The following is a 16,102-nucleotide window of genomic DNA, read 5'->3' as shown; positions in this document are numbered from 1 at the left end:
TTTCTTTACGTCCGTGGGGCTCCACCTACCGAACTTCATCTACTGTCATAGACCTTTTGTGAGCTTTCATGTTGTCCACATTCACACTTTTATTCACATTCATCCATTACTCTTCATACCATGAAAGAACTTTTTCTTTTCAACACCTTTTCGATAGAGTGTTTTTGCTTAACTTCATGTTGGCCTCGGGTTGTGCTCTTCCTCTTTCGAAGTAGTACTCATTGTCTACGTCCTGAAAACTGGCTTAATACCTCAGAGTCTGTGATCAAGTCACTCCTTACTCTTCTTTCTTCCATGATGGACAACTTTATGGCCTCTAACCTTTCCCTGTAACTCAGCTGTCTTGCTTGTGATAACACTTTAATCAACCTCCTCTGGAACTTCTCTGCTGATATTTTTGTGCCTCTTTGGGTGCGGTGACGAAATCTGAGAAGCCTAATCTAGTTTTGGCCTAATTTATGATGCGCAAAGGTTGCTGCTTATTTCCTTATCTCGATACCTGAGCGATATTCTAATATTTGTCAGCAGAGCGTTTCTCTCCTTCATTTTTCACCTAAGGTTGGACTCTGGCGAGAAGTCAGGGACAATGTCGAGACCTAAGACCCCCTGACATATCTTCTGCAACGCATTTCCTGTTAGATAATACTCAGGTCAAGGCCTTTTTTAGCTCTATCCCATCCTCATCACTTAACATTACTCGGGTTGGATTTTATCTACCATGTATCAGACTAAAGTTTTAGATCCCTTTATACGCCGATGCAAACCTCCATTATTTTTTGTTTACCTTCTTCGTGACCTTGGCATCATCCTTCTGTCAAGATATTTACATAGATCAAAAAGAGCAATGGCCGTACAACCTAACCCTGCGGCACGCTAATGGTAATCTTAACCCATTTCGAGAAGGCTCTGAATTGTAAAGACAAGCGTCCTTTGTTCCCTTCTACCAAGATAATATTCTCTCCATAGAGCAAGTCCCCTCCTCATCCCAGCTCGAATATCTACCTTCTTTACCAGCCTCTTATGCGGTACTCTTCTCCTTTGTCTAAAATGGAGCTCTCTCTTCTATAAGAACTTATTCAAATAGGTTCGTCACACGTGATCCCCTCTCTCTAAAACCGACTTGTCTCTCACTCATAATACACAGCATGGTTTTAGAAGGCGCAGATCATGCCTTACAAACCTCTTTGAAGTTTATCACAAATCATTCAATAGCCACCATTCGACAAAGTCTCCCACGTTAACTTGATGCACAAAGTCTGGGCCTTGGGAATTACTAGTTGCATAGGAAATTGGATAGAAGCCTTGGTACGTAATAAATGGTGAATCACTTGCCATATACTGGACCATTCAACAATGTTATCGAGACATTTTACTCACAAAAGCAAGGATGTGATATTGCCACTATACCTAAGTCTAGTTAGACCCCCACCTCAAATATGCATTGCAGTTTCCCATCCCTTTAGGTAAGGATATTCTTAAATTGGAAGCAGCGCAGCGAAGAGCAACCACATTCTTTCCTTCCTTGCATAACAAATCATATGAGGAGACGCTGCCAGAGCTAAACTTGTTCTCCCTAAGCAAGAGGCGCCTCCGGGGCAAATCAATAAAACGTTTCGAGCTATTTATAGGATTCAACAACGTTGATATTTTCAGTAGCGCCAGCATTACCCACGAGAAGAAATGGATGAAAGTTTAGCGGCCACCGAGCTAATGTGGACGGTACGAAGTATTTCTTGACCAACGACATTACTGATGTGTGGAATAAGCTCCTAGAAAATGTGGTTCAGAGCAACACCCTTAATGTCTTCAAAATTAAGTTCCATTATCACTTGTCACTCTCCTGATACTGAATATTTCATTTAATCAGATATCATAACGTAGTGGTATATCAGGCTACCATCTCATCCACTGATCTCTCCCTGGCCATGCTGGGGTATCATACGAACACTGATGAAACCTATGTCACCAGCTTTAAGAGAGATAATAAGAATTATTGTATCGTTCTTCAACATCAGGAATGATGTAGCCATGATAAGTCGAGAGGCTGAAGCTCAAACTCACCCTTAGTATTATCTTTATAACAAAGTGAAGGGATGCATGTAGTTGGTGATGGGATGCATGTAGTGGATGCATGCCGTTAGTGATGGGATGCATGATACATTCAAGTCCATTCTGCCATATGACTTTCCTATCAAAAATATTCTTCAGGTTTATCAATCCTACAAAGTCTCTTTTCTGCCTGTTTTCCTGCCGGCGTGTGCAGGAGGGAGTGGAGCGTGGGGTAGAGCGCCTTTGCTTTGCTTTTCTTCTACTGCTTTCAAGGAGGCTGCATTTTATTTTTCATTTTGTTTCCTTTTAGCGTTAAGGCTGGACCACCTCGCTTGAACCTTGGGATCTGTATGGTCTGTGTATCTATGCAACTCAGGTAACTTCTCTCTGCTGGTAGTCATTCATTAGCATTTTGATTATCTTTTCTAGTGCTAATAGACCACACTCGTCAAGGAGACTGGTCAGTAGTTCAGCGCATCTTCCTGAACTTCTTTCTGAAAGATATGTAAGATGCTCACCCTCCTCCATCCTCTTGGCACTCTATCTTCCTCTTCACAACTTCAGCACAAATGGGGAAATACAATGAACCTCACATAGGTTAAGACCCTTTAGTATTTTGGTCTTTCTCTTTTCTGGATACTTCAACCAATACAAGACCTCCTTCTCACTGTGAAAACACCTTTGAACCTGTCATTCATTTCCTCCCACTTCCATACATCGTCCCCTAGAACTCTTCCCTCCGAGTCCCTTCATCTTATCAGCTGGTTTTCACTTCCAATTCACCTCTTTCATATCCTCCTGCTCTCGTTCCTTCGTCTCTTATTTCCTTCAAATGCTGGATGGCTGAAAAGTCGTCAGCATCTTTCTTGCAGCACTGCGCATGACTCTCACTTGTTGACATCTTCTGTTGAGCCATTCCTCCCTCTTTTATAACCTGCCCTCTGTATTTGAGGTAGCCATGATCCTAACCCGTCATTGTGAATTTCTGAAGAAACTTCCACCACAACGTCCTGGTTTCTGGCCACTGAACTCCATATCCCAGAGGATTTAATGCTCAGTTCCGTGCAGTTTCCACGATTGCATCTCCTTATTCTTAAGTCTGGTTTCATCACAGTTCTTGTTGCGTTCTCATTCATCACGTGATCAAACTCATACATTCCATGATCACTCATCCAGCTGGTGCATCATACATTGTAGTATCACTGTGAAGGTAAGATCCAATAATGATGGAATATGAGCTTCCCTGGTCTAGTGTTCACAGTGACACGCTGGTACTAGAAATCTGTTGTAAACACTCTAAGAACTCATATTCATGAATCTCTGTCTCCACATGTCTGATACTTGCCTGTGTGTTACGGGGAGAGAGGTTCACACTCATGTTGCCTCGTCTCTTAACTAATATCTGTACTCTTATATCTGTATAATCCACCCTCACCAGTGACACACACACACACACACACACACACACACACACACACACACAAACCCTAGCATGTGCCACGCATCCATTCTATCGACCAGCCCCTTAGGGAGGATGAACAGCTGGGTGGACTGTGGACTGGCTGCCGCAGCCAGGAATCGAACCTATCTGGATTAGATCCCAGCCGGCCTGTGCATACGTGACAGGCAGTAACGCTAACTGCTACACCACGGAGGATCGTGTGTGTGTGTGTGTGTGTGTGTGTGTGTGTGTGTCACTGGTAAGGGAGGATTGACAATTACTCAGTTGATCTATATGGAAGGAGGAGAAATGAAGAGATTGGAGAGCAACGACGAAGGTGGACGGAGAAACGACCTAAAACTCTGAATAAGATAAACAGGAATCAACTGCCTGTTGTTAACCTGAAGAAAAGCATTACACTAATGGAGTGCAACAGAAGCTGGGTCTCTGCCTCACTGAAGGTCAGAAGAGTTATCTCTTGCTGGCTCCCTGAGCTCGTGAATAGAGAGGTAATTACCACGTCTCTCTTCGCCTTGTTATCTCAGCTGGATCTCCCAGCAGGGACACCGGGAGAAGCGACCCACTTTACTCTGCTGCTGGAATGGGTCTTCAAATGAACAACCAGGTCAGGTGGAGCAAAATAATTGACTCCTTAATGTCCTCCAATCCAAGACTCAGCCGTAAGTAGGGAATACCAACGAGGCCAACGTTCTTAGGCAGTATAGTCTTGCCAGTGTTGAGGCAGCAGCAGAATACAGTGCTGCCTCTTGACTCAGGACTACTTCACAATGTCTCTGGGTTATCTGGACTATACTAAGTCTAAAATCTTCTTCTCTTATCATATACCATACCCACTTAAAAGCTGATTCACCAATGACATGGATTTTGATTGGCTACCTGGCCTATCATGTATCCACTAGCCCAGACGAACCGACGGTGGGTGGCTGCTGAGAACCCGCCGGGCAAGACTTGTAAAGGTGATGAGAGGCATGTGAGTATAGGGTGTGATGAGAGATGTCCCAGTGGTATGGTGAGTGAGACACATCACCTATCATGGGATAGCACGAAATGAAAGGCAATATGATGGCTCGGTCAAGTGAGATGCGGAAAAATGCAATAGAAAGAGTTGAGGAACGAATGATGTAGAGTGAGAGACGTGAGTGAACCATGACGAAATATAAGGTATGACCGAGAAATGAATGATGTAGGGTGACACTGACGAATGAATAGCTAAGGGTCGGCGCGAAGAGTGAGTGGTGCTGCGTGAGAGTGCATAGCGAATATCACTGAGGGTGAGAGTGAAACGTGGAGTGTTTATGGTGAAAGTGAGGACTAGCAGCCGACCACAACAGCGCAGAGAGGAGCCACAGAGTAGTTCCCCCATAACACGCAAATTCATTACGGACGTCCCCAGGGGAGCGGCGGGACACTGAGGTAAACAACAGGGATTCGGGCACCCTCCGTGAACGCTGGCAGGCGACTCTGTCCCTGCACCTGTGTAGTCCACTAATGATGCAGGCTGACACCTCTGTTCCAGTACCTCTATCAACCCCCATCGTATCATGAATGCCTCAAGCTTCTCTAAGTACTTCACACAAGGAATCTTCAAAGCAAGCATATGATCCACACATCATCAACACCTCCTGAAGTCATATTAATCCTCTCTAATCTGATGCTCTGTGCATGCGAGCGAGTCATGGCAAGTAGGTACGTGGAAGGAAAAGAGGTGGGGAATGCTTTGCGTCAGTCGCCACTCTCCCATACATCTTACCAGGTACATTAAACAAATCTATACCTTTGCAATTTGAAAACCTACTTTTACCCCTCTTTAATTATATACATTGGTTCTATACAGGCGTTAAGCCAATCTTTTGGTACCCCAGAGAAAGTCCTAATTAACCAATCAGCTCGAGAAATTCAAGTACAGTCCCATCCACTCCAGCCACTTTGCCACTTCATCTGACGCAAAGCATTCCCCACCCCTTTTCCTTTCACCGACCTACTTGCCATGACTCGCTCGTTCGTCCCAGAGCACCTCACATGTGCCACCTTAACATCTAACACTTTCAGGAGCCCTTCAGTACACTCACTCCGTCTCATTTTCTCCTCCTCTTTGTCTGCTTCTTCCTCCTCTCCCATCCTCACTTCTGCTCCCATTTCTTTTTCTCATTTTGCTCGCTGGTTTAAATCCCTGGCACCAACTGGTGAATTGTTTCTGACTGTTTCATGCATTCAGTACGTGCTACGGTTGAATATATATATATATATATATATATATATATATATATATATATATATATATATATATATATATATATATATATATATATATATATAAAACCTGTCCGAGGAGTTCCTACAATCTTTATAAGCCTCACGCAGCGCCCAGGAAACCAAGCACGTCAACAGGGCGTGACCATAGCTCATAAAACGTAGTAATGTGTGTGTTTATGTAGGAAGAGTGCAGGGCAATTATGAGAGCATATGGGATGGACAGCATAACAGGCGACCTGGTGGTCCATAACGACGTTTTCTGTACGTATATACTGCGGTAAAAACAGGACAGAAAAGTAAAAGGTACCCTCTACCCACCTATCCATCTGGCTCAACTTGCGGCAACTAGCTCTGAAGTTGGGCTATCAGTTCTTATCATCAGTGTGGATGGCATTGTCAAGTATCATTTTTTTGAGGGGAGGATATGCCGGTGGACAGCTTCAGATGATCTGCTAATGTCTATTTCCACTAATACTATGCGGGAGGAGGGCTGTGGTTGGTTGAAGCCATCTAGGAAATGTTATGTGAGGTCTGTGTGTAGTGCGATTATTGAAACATCATATATATATATATATATATATATATATATATATAATACCAAATTGTCTTTCTCGCTTTAATGTGGTAACGTGAATAACAAGCGAACAGCGGCCTCATTTCGCACAATCCCTTTTCTAGCTGACGTATATATTGTACTCGAAAAGAGGCTTCGGTCTACACTTAACCCATAACTTAACCATCACTTATGCCCTAGTTCAACCAAGTGACAGCATGTCTCCTTCCCTTACAGGTACCACATGACTGCAACTCTTATTGTCGAATATGAAAGCCCCTATACCTCAGAGCCTGTCTGGTTTCATTCCATCTTTCCAAATCCCATCATAAATGCTGAATCCTCCCTGCAGGTGTCACACATCCTAAGTTAATCAACTGAGTGTTACAAAGGTGCAACATAATTCTACGTGTGTTGTTTGTTTGCAGGTGAAAAGCCGGCGGCCATGCAGACCAACACTGGCGCCCCCTGCCTCCTGTGCAGGGCCTCCTCTACCACCTGCTGCTCCAGGCTCTTCATTCACCTGCTCACCCTCTCCCTCCTCCCGACTATCCTCTCTGCTCTCACCTCTCCCCTCTGCTTCAGGTCACTGCCTCAGTCACTTTCACCGGTGGCACTCCTCTTGGCACTGCAGGCCCTCAGTGCCATTCTACAGGTGTCCTGATTAGTGTCACGCCACTCGCTCGTTTTTGCTAGAAAGGTGTTGTCGTAAGTGTCCAACTTCTACTTGTACGTTCCTCATAATGATGTCTGTGTGAGTGTCAGTCTTCGAGTGTACGTTCCCGCGGGATGGAAGATGCGCCAAAAGCTTCTTTTGATGTCTGGCAAGTGAGGCCCTTCAGCTCTGCGTGTCCTCCAGAGCAGAGCTCAAAGATCTGTGTTGTGGTTGAGTAGTTTTGTTGTGGATTCAAATGGAAAAGTTTCAAATTTCTTTTTTTGGTTCTGGATTTCTTGAGACTTGAGTAGTTCTGAGGCTCTCGAGGGTACTTGGGCTTCAAGAGCTTTCCTAACATTTCTTGACTTCTTCTATGATTGGAGTTAGATCTAAGCAGGTTGAGAGAATCACATTTGTTTCTAATATTCCCAAGAAGATGTCTCTATACCCTCTGGCATATGTTCTTTTTTTTCTTTTATCGATTATTCATACTTCATATATCTAAAGTCGTCTATAGCTTCTGGTTTTCTCATGAGCACATGCAGGAAAGCATCAATATCGAGGCAGTTTTTGCGCTAGAAATCAAATCCGGAAATCATGAAGTTTCGAAATCCAAGGAATGATCACTTCCAGGAACCTGGAGAACACAAACAAAAGTGATATGAGGTGAAGTAACACTCAGAATTCATAACCTGCAATTACCAAAGCTCTTTGATAACTATGACCATCAGAATCTATGAAAACTGTCTGTACACTGATGAAGCTTTGATTAATAACTGCAGCTTGCAACACGGAGACCTCCATGTGAATCGCTGTGTTACGTTCCTGAAGAATTTCTTTAATCTGTACAGTGGAAGAAAACAAGTAGATGTGTTCACTTATTTACTGGACGGTAACAGATTTTGTTTATCTTAAACAGGAGGGAGTGTACAAACTTCGATCGTAAACAAAGAAAATATGTGATCTGAAGGAGCCGTAAAGATGGTCAGTCAGAAGACTTTTGGTGATATCTTCTTGACCAGCCGGCGCTAGTGTGACCTTTACAGACCAATATGATTCTGATCAACGGCAACGAAGAGAAGAATGAGAAGCCTCCAGGGGCAGGGTAGGTAAAGTGAGAGGTGTTCCTCTCAGTAATGTCTAGAAGGTTCTGTGATCTCCCAGGGATAGCGATGGTGCTGTGACGTAATAATGATAATCTTAACTCCATTCACAAAGACCAAGAGAACCCTAACCTCTACGACTGAATGACTGGATAGGATTTCCTCCTCTTTCCCTTACAACTTTAACGACCTGAACCCAAGCCATACATAACTCCGTGACCTACCATCCCGGGTCATGCCTACATGACCTACCAACCCTGGGTAGAGTTACATGAGACTTCACCACAGGGCATGATCACAGGATCTGCCACATCAGGTCAAGGTCACAGGGTCAGCCCACGTAAGGTCTTGTGCCACACCACTTGCTCCTTTAAGTCATCTCGGATAAATGTATCACCACAACTGATATCACTCGTCTCCATCACCACACGTAATCCCACGAGTGTACAAGATTCGAGACCTGATGGAATCTTCAAGGCCTACCAGTTTATGGAACGTGTAGACATTATAGTCAAAGTTCACTGTCCTCCCTGTCTTCAGGGAGTTACGGCACAGTAACTGAGACACTCACACCATCCGCTGGGAAGTGTGAGGGACATCATCGGCTGGTGTCATATCACAGGAACTTAGTCAAATGTTTTCCTACGTCCTGGAGGTTCTGGCAGATCCAGTCAGTGACAGAGGTGTTGTTACTGTAACACAACAGATCACTGTGACTGCTTATCCATAATGCTACCGAAGAATAACATTTCCTATACCATATTATCTTATCCTTAATGCTTGTGTACATAATACATTAATAAAAGACTACTGATATATTGACTGTAAACTACATTTTTTATATACTGTACAATATGTAAATAAGATATCCCTGAGGTTTTGTACGGGGACAAATCTACCTAAGGATAGTATGAGTTTACATCAACCAAGTGCCTGCAGTTAGCAAATGACTATGTACATAATATTCCAATTTTGTTCGTCATAATCTGACATAAAGCTCAGTGTTCTAATCTGGCGTACAGTGTGCCGTGTTTTCATTTGAAGTCAAGCCCACTTTGACGACCTGAGGAACGAGCACACTTTGATGATTCCAGATAAAACTCAGTGTTGTAATGTGAGATAAAACACAGTGTTATGATCATAAGTGAAGCTCAGTGTTACAATCTGATGTTAATCTCAGTATCATATACCTTACAACGGAGAGTCCACTGATAACAAGTTGAAATAAGTCTTATGGCTATTACCTAAGGTAAGGGACTTTAACATGCCCTTAGATAAAGCTCACTAAAATTATCTGAGGTAGAGCCGAGTATTATACTCTGACGAAAAACTCAGTATCATAGGTAAAACTCACTGGTCTATGGTGATACAGAGCTTTATATCATAGTGGAGAGTAAAGTGCTATGATTATCATGAGGTAAGGCTAAGTTAGCTGAAGGTAAATCCCAAGGTTCTGGTCTCAGACAAAGCTCAAGCTTTAATCTGAGGTAACGCTTAGTCTCTTAATCTCAACTACAGTCCATCCTTGTGATCTGAAATTAATCTCACGTTTCAGATCAGTATATGAAGATCGGTGAGACATGCCAAAACTCAATACCATAACAGGATACTGAGCTCAGAGTTGTAATAAAAGGTATAACTTACCTTTATTTCATTTTACTTTTAATCTCAGATTACTGTTGGACAGTGTCACGATACGAGGGAGGTTCAGCATTTCATCTGACACAAAACATGGTGCTATAATGGAAGGTAAAGTTTTGTGTTTATGAAAAACCAGTGTCGTAATCTGAGGTGCAGGACAATGTTACACCAGGAAGTGAAGTTCAGACGGATAATCTAACGGTAAAGCTCAGTGCTATAATCTGAGGTAAAGCTCAGAGTTACACCAAAATTTGAGGTTGAGAATCCACGTCTACGATAAAGCTCAGTGCCATAATCTGAGTGTTACAACAGGAGGTAAAGTTCAGACACACCATCTACGGTAAAGCTCAAGTGTTGTGTTAAAAATGTGCAGTTCAGAGTCTAATGTCAGGCACAGGTCAGTGGAGCATCTCAGGTATAGGTCTGAGCTATATAGTCTAAGACATGGTTTACTCTTACATCATCTGAGATGAAGGTCAGTATTATAGACTGAGATGATGCTCAAAATTGACCATGTGTGGAAGGATATTGGAGACGATCTGTCTCGGGCAACCGCTGAACAATGATCACGTTTAACACAGTGTTTTATCTACACTCTGTCTACATACATACTCCGGCATGTTTCCCCTGACGTATTCGGTTCCTGAGCTGACGCAATGGACGTTCAAGGCATAAATATATTTTCTGAAGTACTTCGTTGCCACACCTATGATAGAGAGTAGCTATGAGATCACACGTCAGGCCGTAATACTGGATCTCGTAAAAGTTCTTTCATGATATTTTCACTGAATTTTTACAGTTGCTTGTGCTTACCCTGATGACGAAAACCTATACTGACAGCGAACGTAAAAAAAACTCACTTTTCTTTTCGGTTTTAAAATAGAGTAATTTCGTTTTCCCCTCCGGGGGTTGACAATATCAAAGCTTCACTTATTGAAACTTTTGATTTCACGATTTTTTTTTCTTTCAGTTACTATCTGTGAGTTAAGCTGAGCACAAAGTGAATCATGATATCAGATTAATTAGATGCATATTTTCTTACGTTTCTCATCACGATCTGTTAACACGATCATCATCTCAAATAAACAATATTATATTCACTTACGAGGATACGTTGTCTGAGCTTCATGAAAGAATCAGAGACTTTCCATGACACGTTGGACGCCTCCAAGCAACCCTGATACATGCCACCCTGGGCCCAGCCTTGTTAAGTCTGAACACAACATGAATACCTGCAAGTACATTTCAGCCGTACTACTGAAACTGTGTTTATACCAGACGGAGGACGACGAGTCAATGAGGCTGAAGGAAGAATATTCACTCCATCCCGTTGTTCGGCCAGGCCATGTCCTCTGCACGGAATCAGTTCGTGTACAAGTTCTTCTCGGTGTGTAGGTAGGGATGAACACCACCTCTTCGTCAGGAGGATGTCTAGCTGTGCAGTCTCGTGTGGTGGTTGCTTGTCTCCACCGACCAGATGTTTGTCTGGTGCTCTCTGTCAGCTGGTTGGTTGCGAAGCTTGGCTAGGTGGGTGGTTGTGAGGCTTGGTTAGTTGGTTGGTTGTGAGGCTTGGCCAAGTGGTCAGTTGTGAGGCTTGACAGGGTGGATGGCTGTGAGGCTTGGCCAGGTGGCTGGTTGTGAGGCTTGGCCACGTGGTTGAATGCCACTCTAGACCAAGCGTTTGGTTGCCACGCGTGGCCAAGCGGTTGGTTGTTACTCTTGGTTACGTGGCTAGTTTTGAGGTTTGGCAGGGTGGTTGGCTGCCACACTTGGCCAGATGTCTGGTTGTCTCTCTTGGCTAGGTAGTCAGTTGTGACACTCGACCAGATGGCTGGTTGTCTCTCTTGGCTAGGTAGTCAGTTGTGACACTCGACCAGATGGCTGGTTGTCACAGTTTACTAGGTGGTTGGTTGCCACACTTGACCAGGTGGCTGGTTGTCACACCTGACCAGGTGGTTGATTAATATCTTCTTTCCTTTATCGTAACGCTCACTGATATGGATTTGTTATATCTCGGTAAATCTTGCTCAATTACTTTACACACAAGGCTGTCAACTGCTACAGACGTTTCAGTTCCACATATCAGCACATCCAATACTCTAACACTCCGGCGTCATTCACACACACACACACACACACACACACACACACACACACGTGACGTATGTGTTTCTGTACATATCCCATTCTCATGTAAATAGAGAGTTTATTACGTGTGACATAGCTCTATTTCTTCCGCTTGCTGCAAATTATCGTTATCATGTTTCAGTAATAAAATTATAATAAAAAAAAAACCCTGTGTTTTCCTACCCCATATCTCTACAATACTGTGACCGACACGAGTTTGCCTCACAGACGGAATAATACTGATGTTTTGGACTATGTATTTCTATATCGACACGAGAGACTCCAGCAATGATAAGATGTATGGCTATCCATTTCAACAGTGTCAGCTGTGTTATGAACTTGAACTGTGTTACCTTACTGTCCCTCTTGTTTGAAATTTATTTTGGTCTGAATGTTGTAAATGTAAGGACCAATACGTAAATATGTATGAAGATGTAGCACGAACAGCTCTCCGAGGAGCCAACTCACTCATTTACACTGAAATTTGCTCATACGAAAAAAAATGAATAAATCTACAGTGTATATCACAGCCATATATATATATATATATATATATATATATATATATATATATATATATATATATATATATATATATATATATATATTGTATGAGAGTAAGATTACCATATCATAATGAGACTACTATATCACATTAAGGCGACTTTATCATAATCAGATTACCTTATCACATTAAGCTTACATTATCATAAAAAGTCCACTATATCACACCACAGTTAATGTCTCACTCTAAGTCTACTTTATAACAACATGGTAAATATATCGCATGAAAGCTACTCTATAACGCAAAAGTAACTATATCACACCAAGTCTGCTATATGAAATTACAGTTACTATATCAGATATAATACGACGACATGGGTACGAGATTGCACCAAGACTATCACAACTATAAATTGCCATAGCAAGCACGAGGCTTAGGTATCGAATGAAGGTTATCATTTGAGAGCATACCACGGTAAGGCTACGATGTCGAACTAAAGGTATTACATTTCACCAAGTCTATCATATCTCACCAGACACACTGTATCTCCCACTGAGGCTACCTGCAGCATACCAGGGCTGCCAAATAGCACCAAGGCCACCGCATCACACCAACACTACGATATCATACAGGGACTACAACAGTGCACGAAGGCTACTGTATCATATTAGGTTTCTGTATTCAATAAAGATCATAACAACACACGAAGGCTATTGTTTCACACTCTCTCACCGTTAGGCTATGCCACAATAAAACGGCTATATCACACCTGGGATGATATATCACATAAATTGCCCTCTATCACACCAAATGATCCGTATCGCACCAAGGGTAGTTACTCTGTCCCTCAAGCTACTGTGGCACACCAAAGCAAGCATAAAGCTCTTACATTACAGTAAAGTTCACGATATCACACTATTAGGTCTTCTATATCCCATTAAGGCTATTGTATCTATCTACGACAACTATATTACATGACAGCCAATATATTGCAATGGGTTACCCTATTTCAGAGAGGCCACTGTATCTCATCTGGATTACTGTGTTATACTGAAGTTATCATATCAATCCCAGACAACCTTAACATACTAAAGGTGATATATCAAATTAAATATAGGTATAACACACAAGTTCTGCTATGTCACACTGAAGTTTCTATAACACACGAAGGCTACTATATCAAACAGAAGTATCTAAATGACACAAAGGCTACTGTAACATATTTATGATGCTATATCAAACCAGTTTAAACATACATCATATATACATTTTTTTTAGTCCTATTGGTATAGTTTCTGCACTAATGTTAAAGGATTTAGTCCACTCCAAATGATAAATATTGACATCTTGTAAATAAAATACTTAAACCTGAGGCAATTGTCTGTATATCGTTATCATTTGATCTTAGGGAATGGAACTCTACATATCGTCAGTATTTGATGCTACTGTTAACACAATGAGGATAACGTATGACTTTAGAGATAATATATCACACTAAGGCTTCTGTATTACGCTAAAACTATCATAGGAGGATTACAATATAACATGAAATAAGAGTATTACGCTAAGACTTCTATATATTACAGTCAAAATACAATATCCTGTAATAATAAGGTTACTATATCACACTAAGGTTACTACATCTGCTTCGTGCTTCACCTCATGATTTCAGACCTGGCGAGTAACAATATAGTTAGAATCTAAATTTCATCATCCCATCTCACTAAGGCTGTCAACGTGAGTTAGACGACGAAAAATTAATTTCTGACTCAGTCATCACCACAACGTGACTCTAGTCAGACTTCTAAGATAATCTAATGCTGCTTTTTCTAAAACTCTTACGAGTGTATATGATTTTTCTTCCTAACACCGGCATGATCTTTGTAATGATCTGCCGCTGAAATCGGTCTTGTATTTAGGATTTCTGACCTTGGTTACATGAACACTAAGTTCTAAAGCTTCCTTCTGAAGGTGACTCTTAGTGATGTTATGGTACTGGATTTGAGTCATGTCTGCGGTGACACTGGTTCTATGGCCACCGTGTCCCGACACCAGCCATGTCTTCAGCCTACTGGGACTTCACACTGTCTTCAGCATATTAAGACATTGGCTCTACATCCACCGTGTCCCGACCCAACATTGTCTTCGGCATATTGTAACTCTGGCTCAACGTTTATCCGCCGTGTTGCGACACCAGCCACGCCTTTACCCTACTCTTCCACTGGTTCAATTTCAAGAATTTTTCTCCTGTGTATCATCAAAATCGCCACCGTTTTCTTTGTGCCATCAGCGCGATGAGATATCTAAACTCTGGCCGTGAATATTTTTGCCTAGGGGAAAAAAGAAAGTCCTCTCTCTCTCTCTCTCTCTCTCTCTCTCTCTCTCTCTCTCTCTCTCTCCAGAAAACTGGATAGAAGTTTGGTTACGTAATGGGAAATCATGTCTGTGGTCACCCGTGACTAGTAGGGTACCCCAGGGGTGCGTCCTGAGACCCATACTTTTCATTTATATCATCGTTCATCGTCTCTTCCCTGGCGCTACCTCGCTGACGCGGGGAACGGCGATTAAGTATTATCACAATAATAATAATAATAATAATAATAATAATAATAATAATAATAATATCCCTGGGGATAGGGGAGAAAGAATACTTCCCACGTATTCCCTGCGTGTCGTAGAAGGCGACTAAAAGGGGAGGGAGCGGGGGGCTGGAAATCCTCCCCTCTCGTTTTTTTTTTATTTTCCAAAAGAAGGAACAGAGAATTGGGCCAGGTGAGGGTATTCCCTCAAAGGCCCAATCCTCTGTTCTTAACGCTACCTCGCTAATGCGGGAAATGGCGAATAGTTTGAAAAAAGAAAGAAAGAAAATAATAATAATAACAATAATAATAATAATAACTAATAATAATAATAATAATAATAATAATAATAATAATAATAACAATAATGATAATGATAATAATAATAATAATAATAACAATAATAATAATAACGATGATAACAACAGCATGAACGACTAAATGTCAAACCAGTCGTTTCATACATACGAGAAGCTGAACCAAAAATGTATGGCAGAGAAATGAAGACAACCATGGTACAAACTACAGACAAATCCGAGGTTTCGACCACAGCACAAACATGGAACACCCTTAGTTCCCACGAAGCCTCAAAACACTCAAGGAGGCTCCAGTCATCCATCGCTGAAGACAGTGAACAATGCTTAGCTTAGTGATTCTCTTTTGAAAAACAGAAGATACGTTACTGATACATACACGACCCTGGTCTACCGGGGGTATATATATAAGGTAACAAAAACACGCTTCCAGACAATCACCCACGTGCAACAAAAGCTAACACCATACACCTGTAAAAACCTCAGTCTTCCCTTCAGTCTCCTTTTCCATTTCAAAATATCGCGTCCCCTGTTCCACCTCTTCTTTATCTATTCTATCCATCTACTTGAAAAAAAAGGCGAGGAGGTAGTCATCAAGCTGGGGTGTCTGTATGTGTGTGGATGTCACCAAAATGAGAAGTAGGATAAGATGGGTAATATGTTTGTGTAGAGGAACATAACTGTTCTAGTTCTGAGTGAAAGAAAGCTACAGGGTGAGGAGGAATAATGGTTGGAAAATGTCTTAAAGGGTAAGGTCAGGTGCTAGTAAGATGGCAGCACTACTGCAGAAGCAGGTGTTGCTAAAGTGTGTGAGAGAGAGTAAGAAAGTGAGCCCCTGACTGACGTGGGTAAAAATGAAAG

General features: G+C 42.0%; 1 protein-coding gene and 1 long non-coding RNA gene across 4 annotated transcripts in view; one reads left to right on the top strand and one right to left on the bottom strand.

Moving 5' to 3' along the window:
- The window catches only part of LOC139755501 (zwei Ig domain protein zig-8-like), a 181,206-nt gene extending 169,207 nt beyond the window's left edge, over positions 1 to 11,999 (top strand). The window contains exons 8-9 of one of the 3 annotated variants that reach the window (XR_011714111.1): positions 6,746 to 9,942; positions 10,018 to 11,999. Coding sequence is in view for 1 of the 3 variants with exons in the window: in XM_071673853.1 (XP_071529954.1) it covers positions 6,746 to 6,981 (236 nt within the window). In the remaining 2 variants the exon portion in view is untranslated. Of the gene's footprint in view, positions 1 to 6,745 lie in introns of all 3 variants that reach the window. The other 2 variants (XR_011714112.1, XM_071673853.1) reach the window with 2 other exon arrangements.
- Positions 1 to 16,102, bottom strand: part of LOC139755502 (uncharacterized) — a 1,033,757-nt gene that overhangs the window by 950,774 nt on the left and 66,881 nt on the right. The gene's annotated exons all lie outside the window — the stretch shown is intronic.

Source organism: Panulirus ornatus, chromosome 19, assembly GCF_036320965.1.
Source record: "Panulirus ornatus isolate Po-2019 chromosome 19, ASM3632096v1, whole genome shotgun sequence".
Lineage (NCBI taxonomy): Eukaryota > Metazoa > Arthropoda > Malacostraca > Decapoda > Palinuridae > Panulirus > Panulirus ornatus.
The sequence above is the reverse complement of the archived record's forward strand: the minus strand, read 5'-3'. Positions and strand labels throughout refer to the sequence as shown.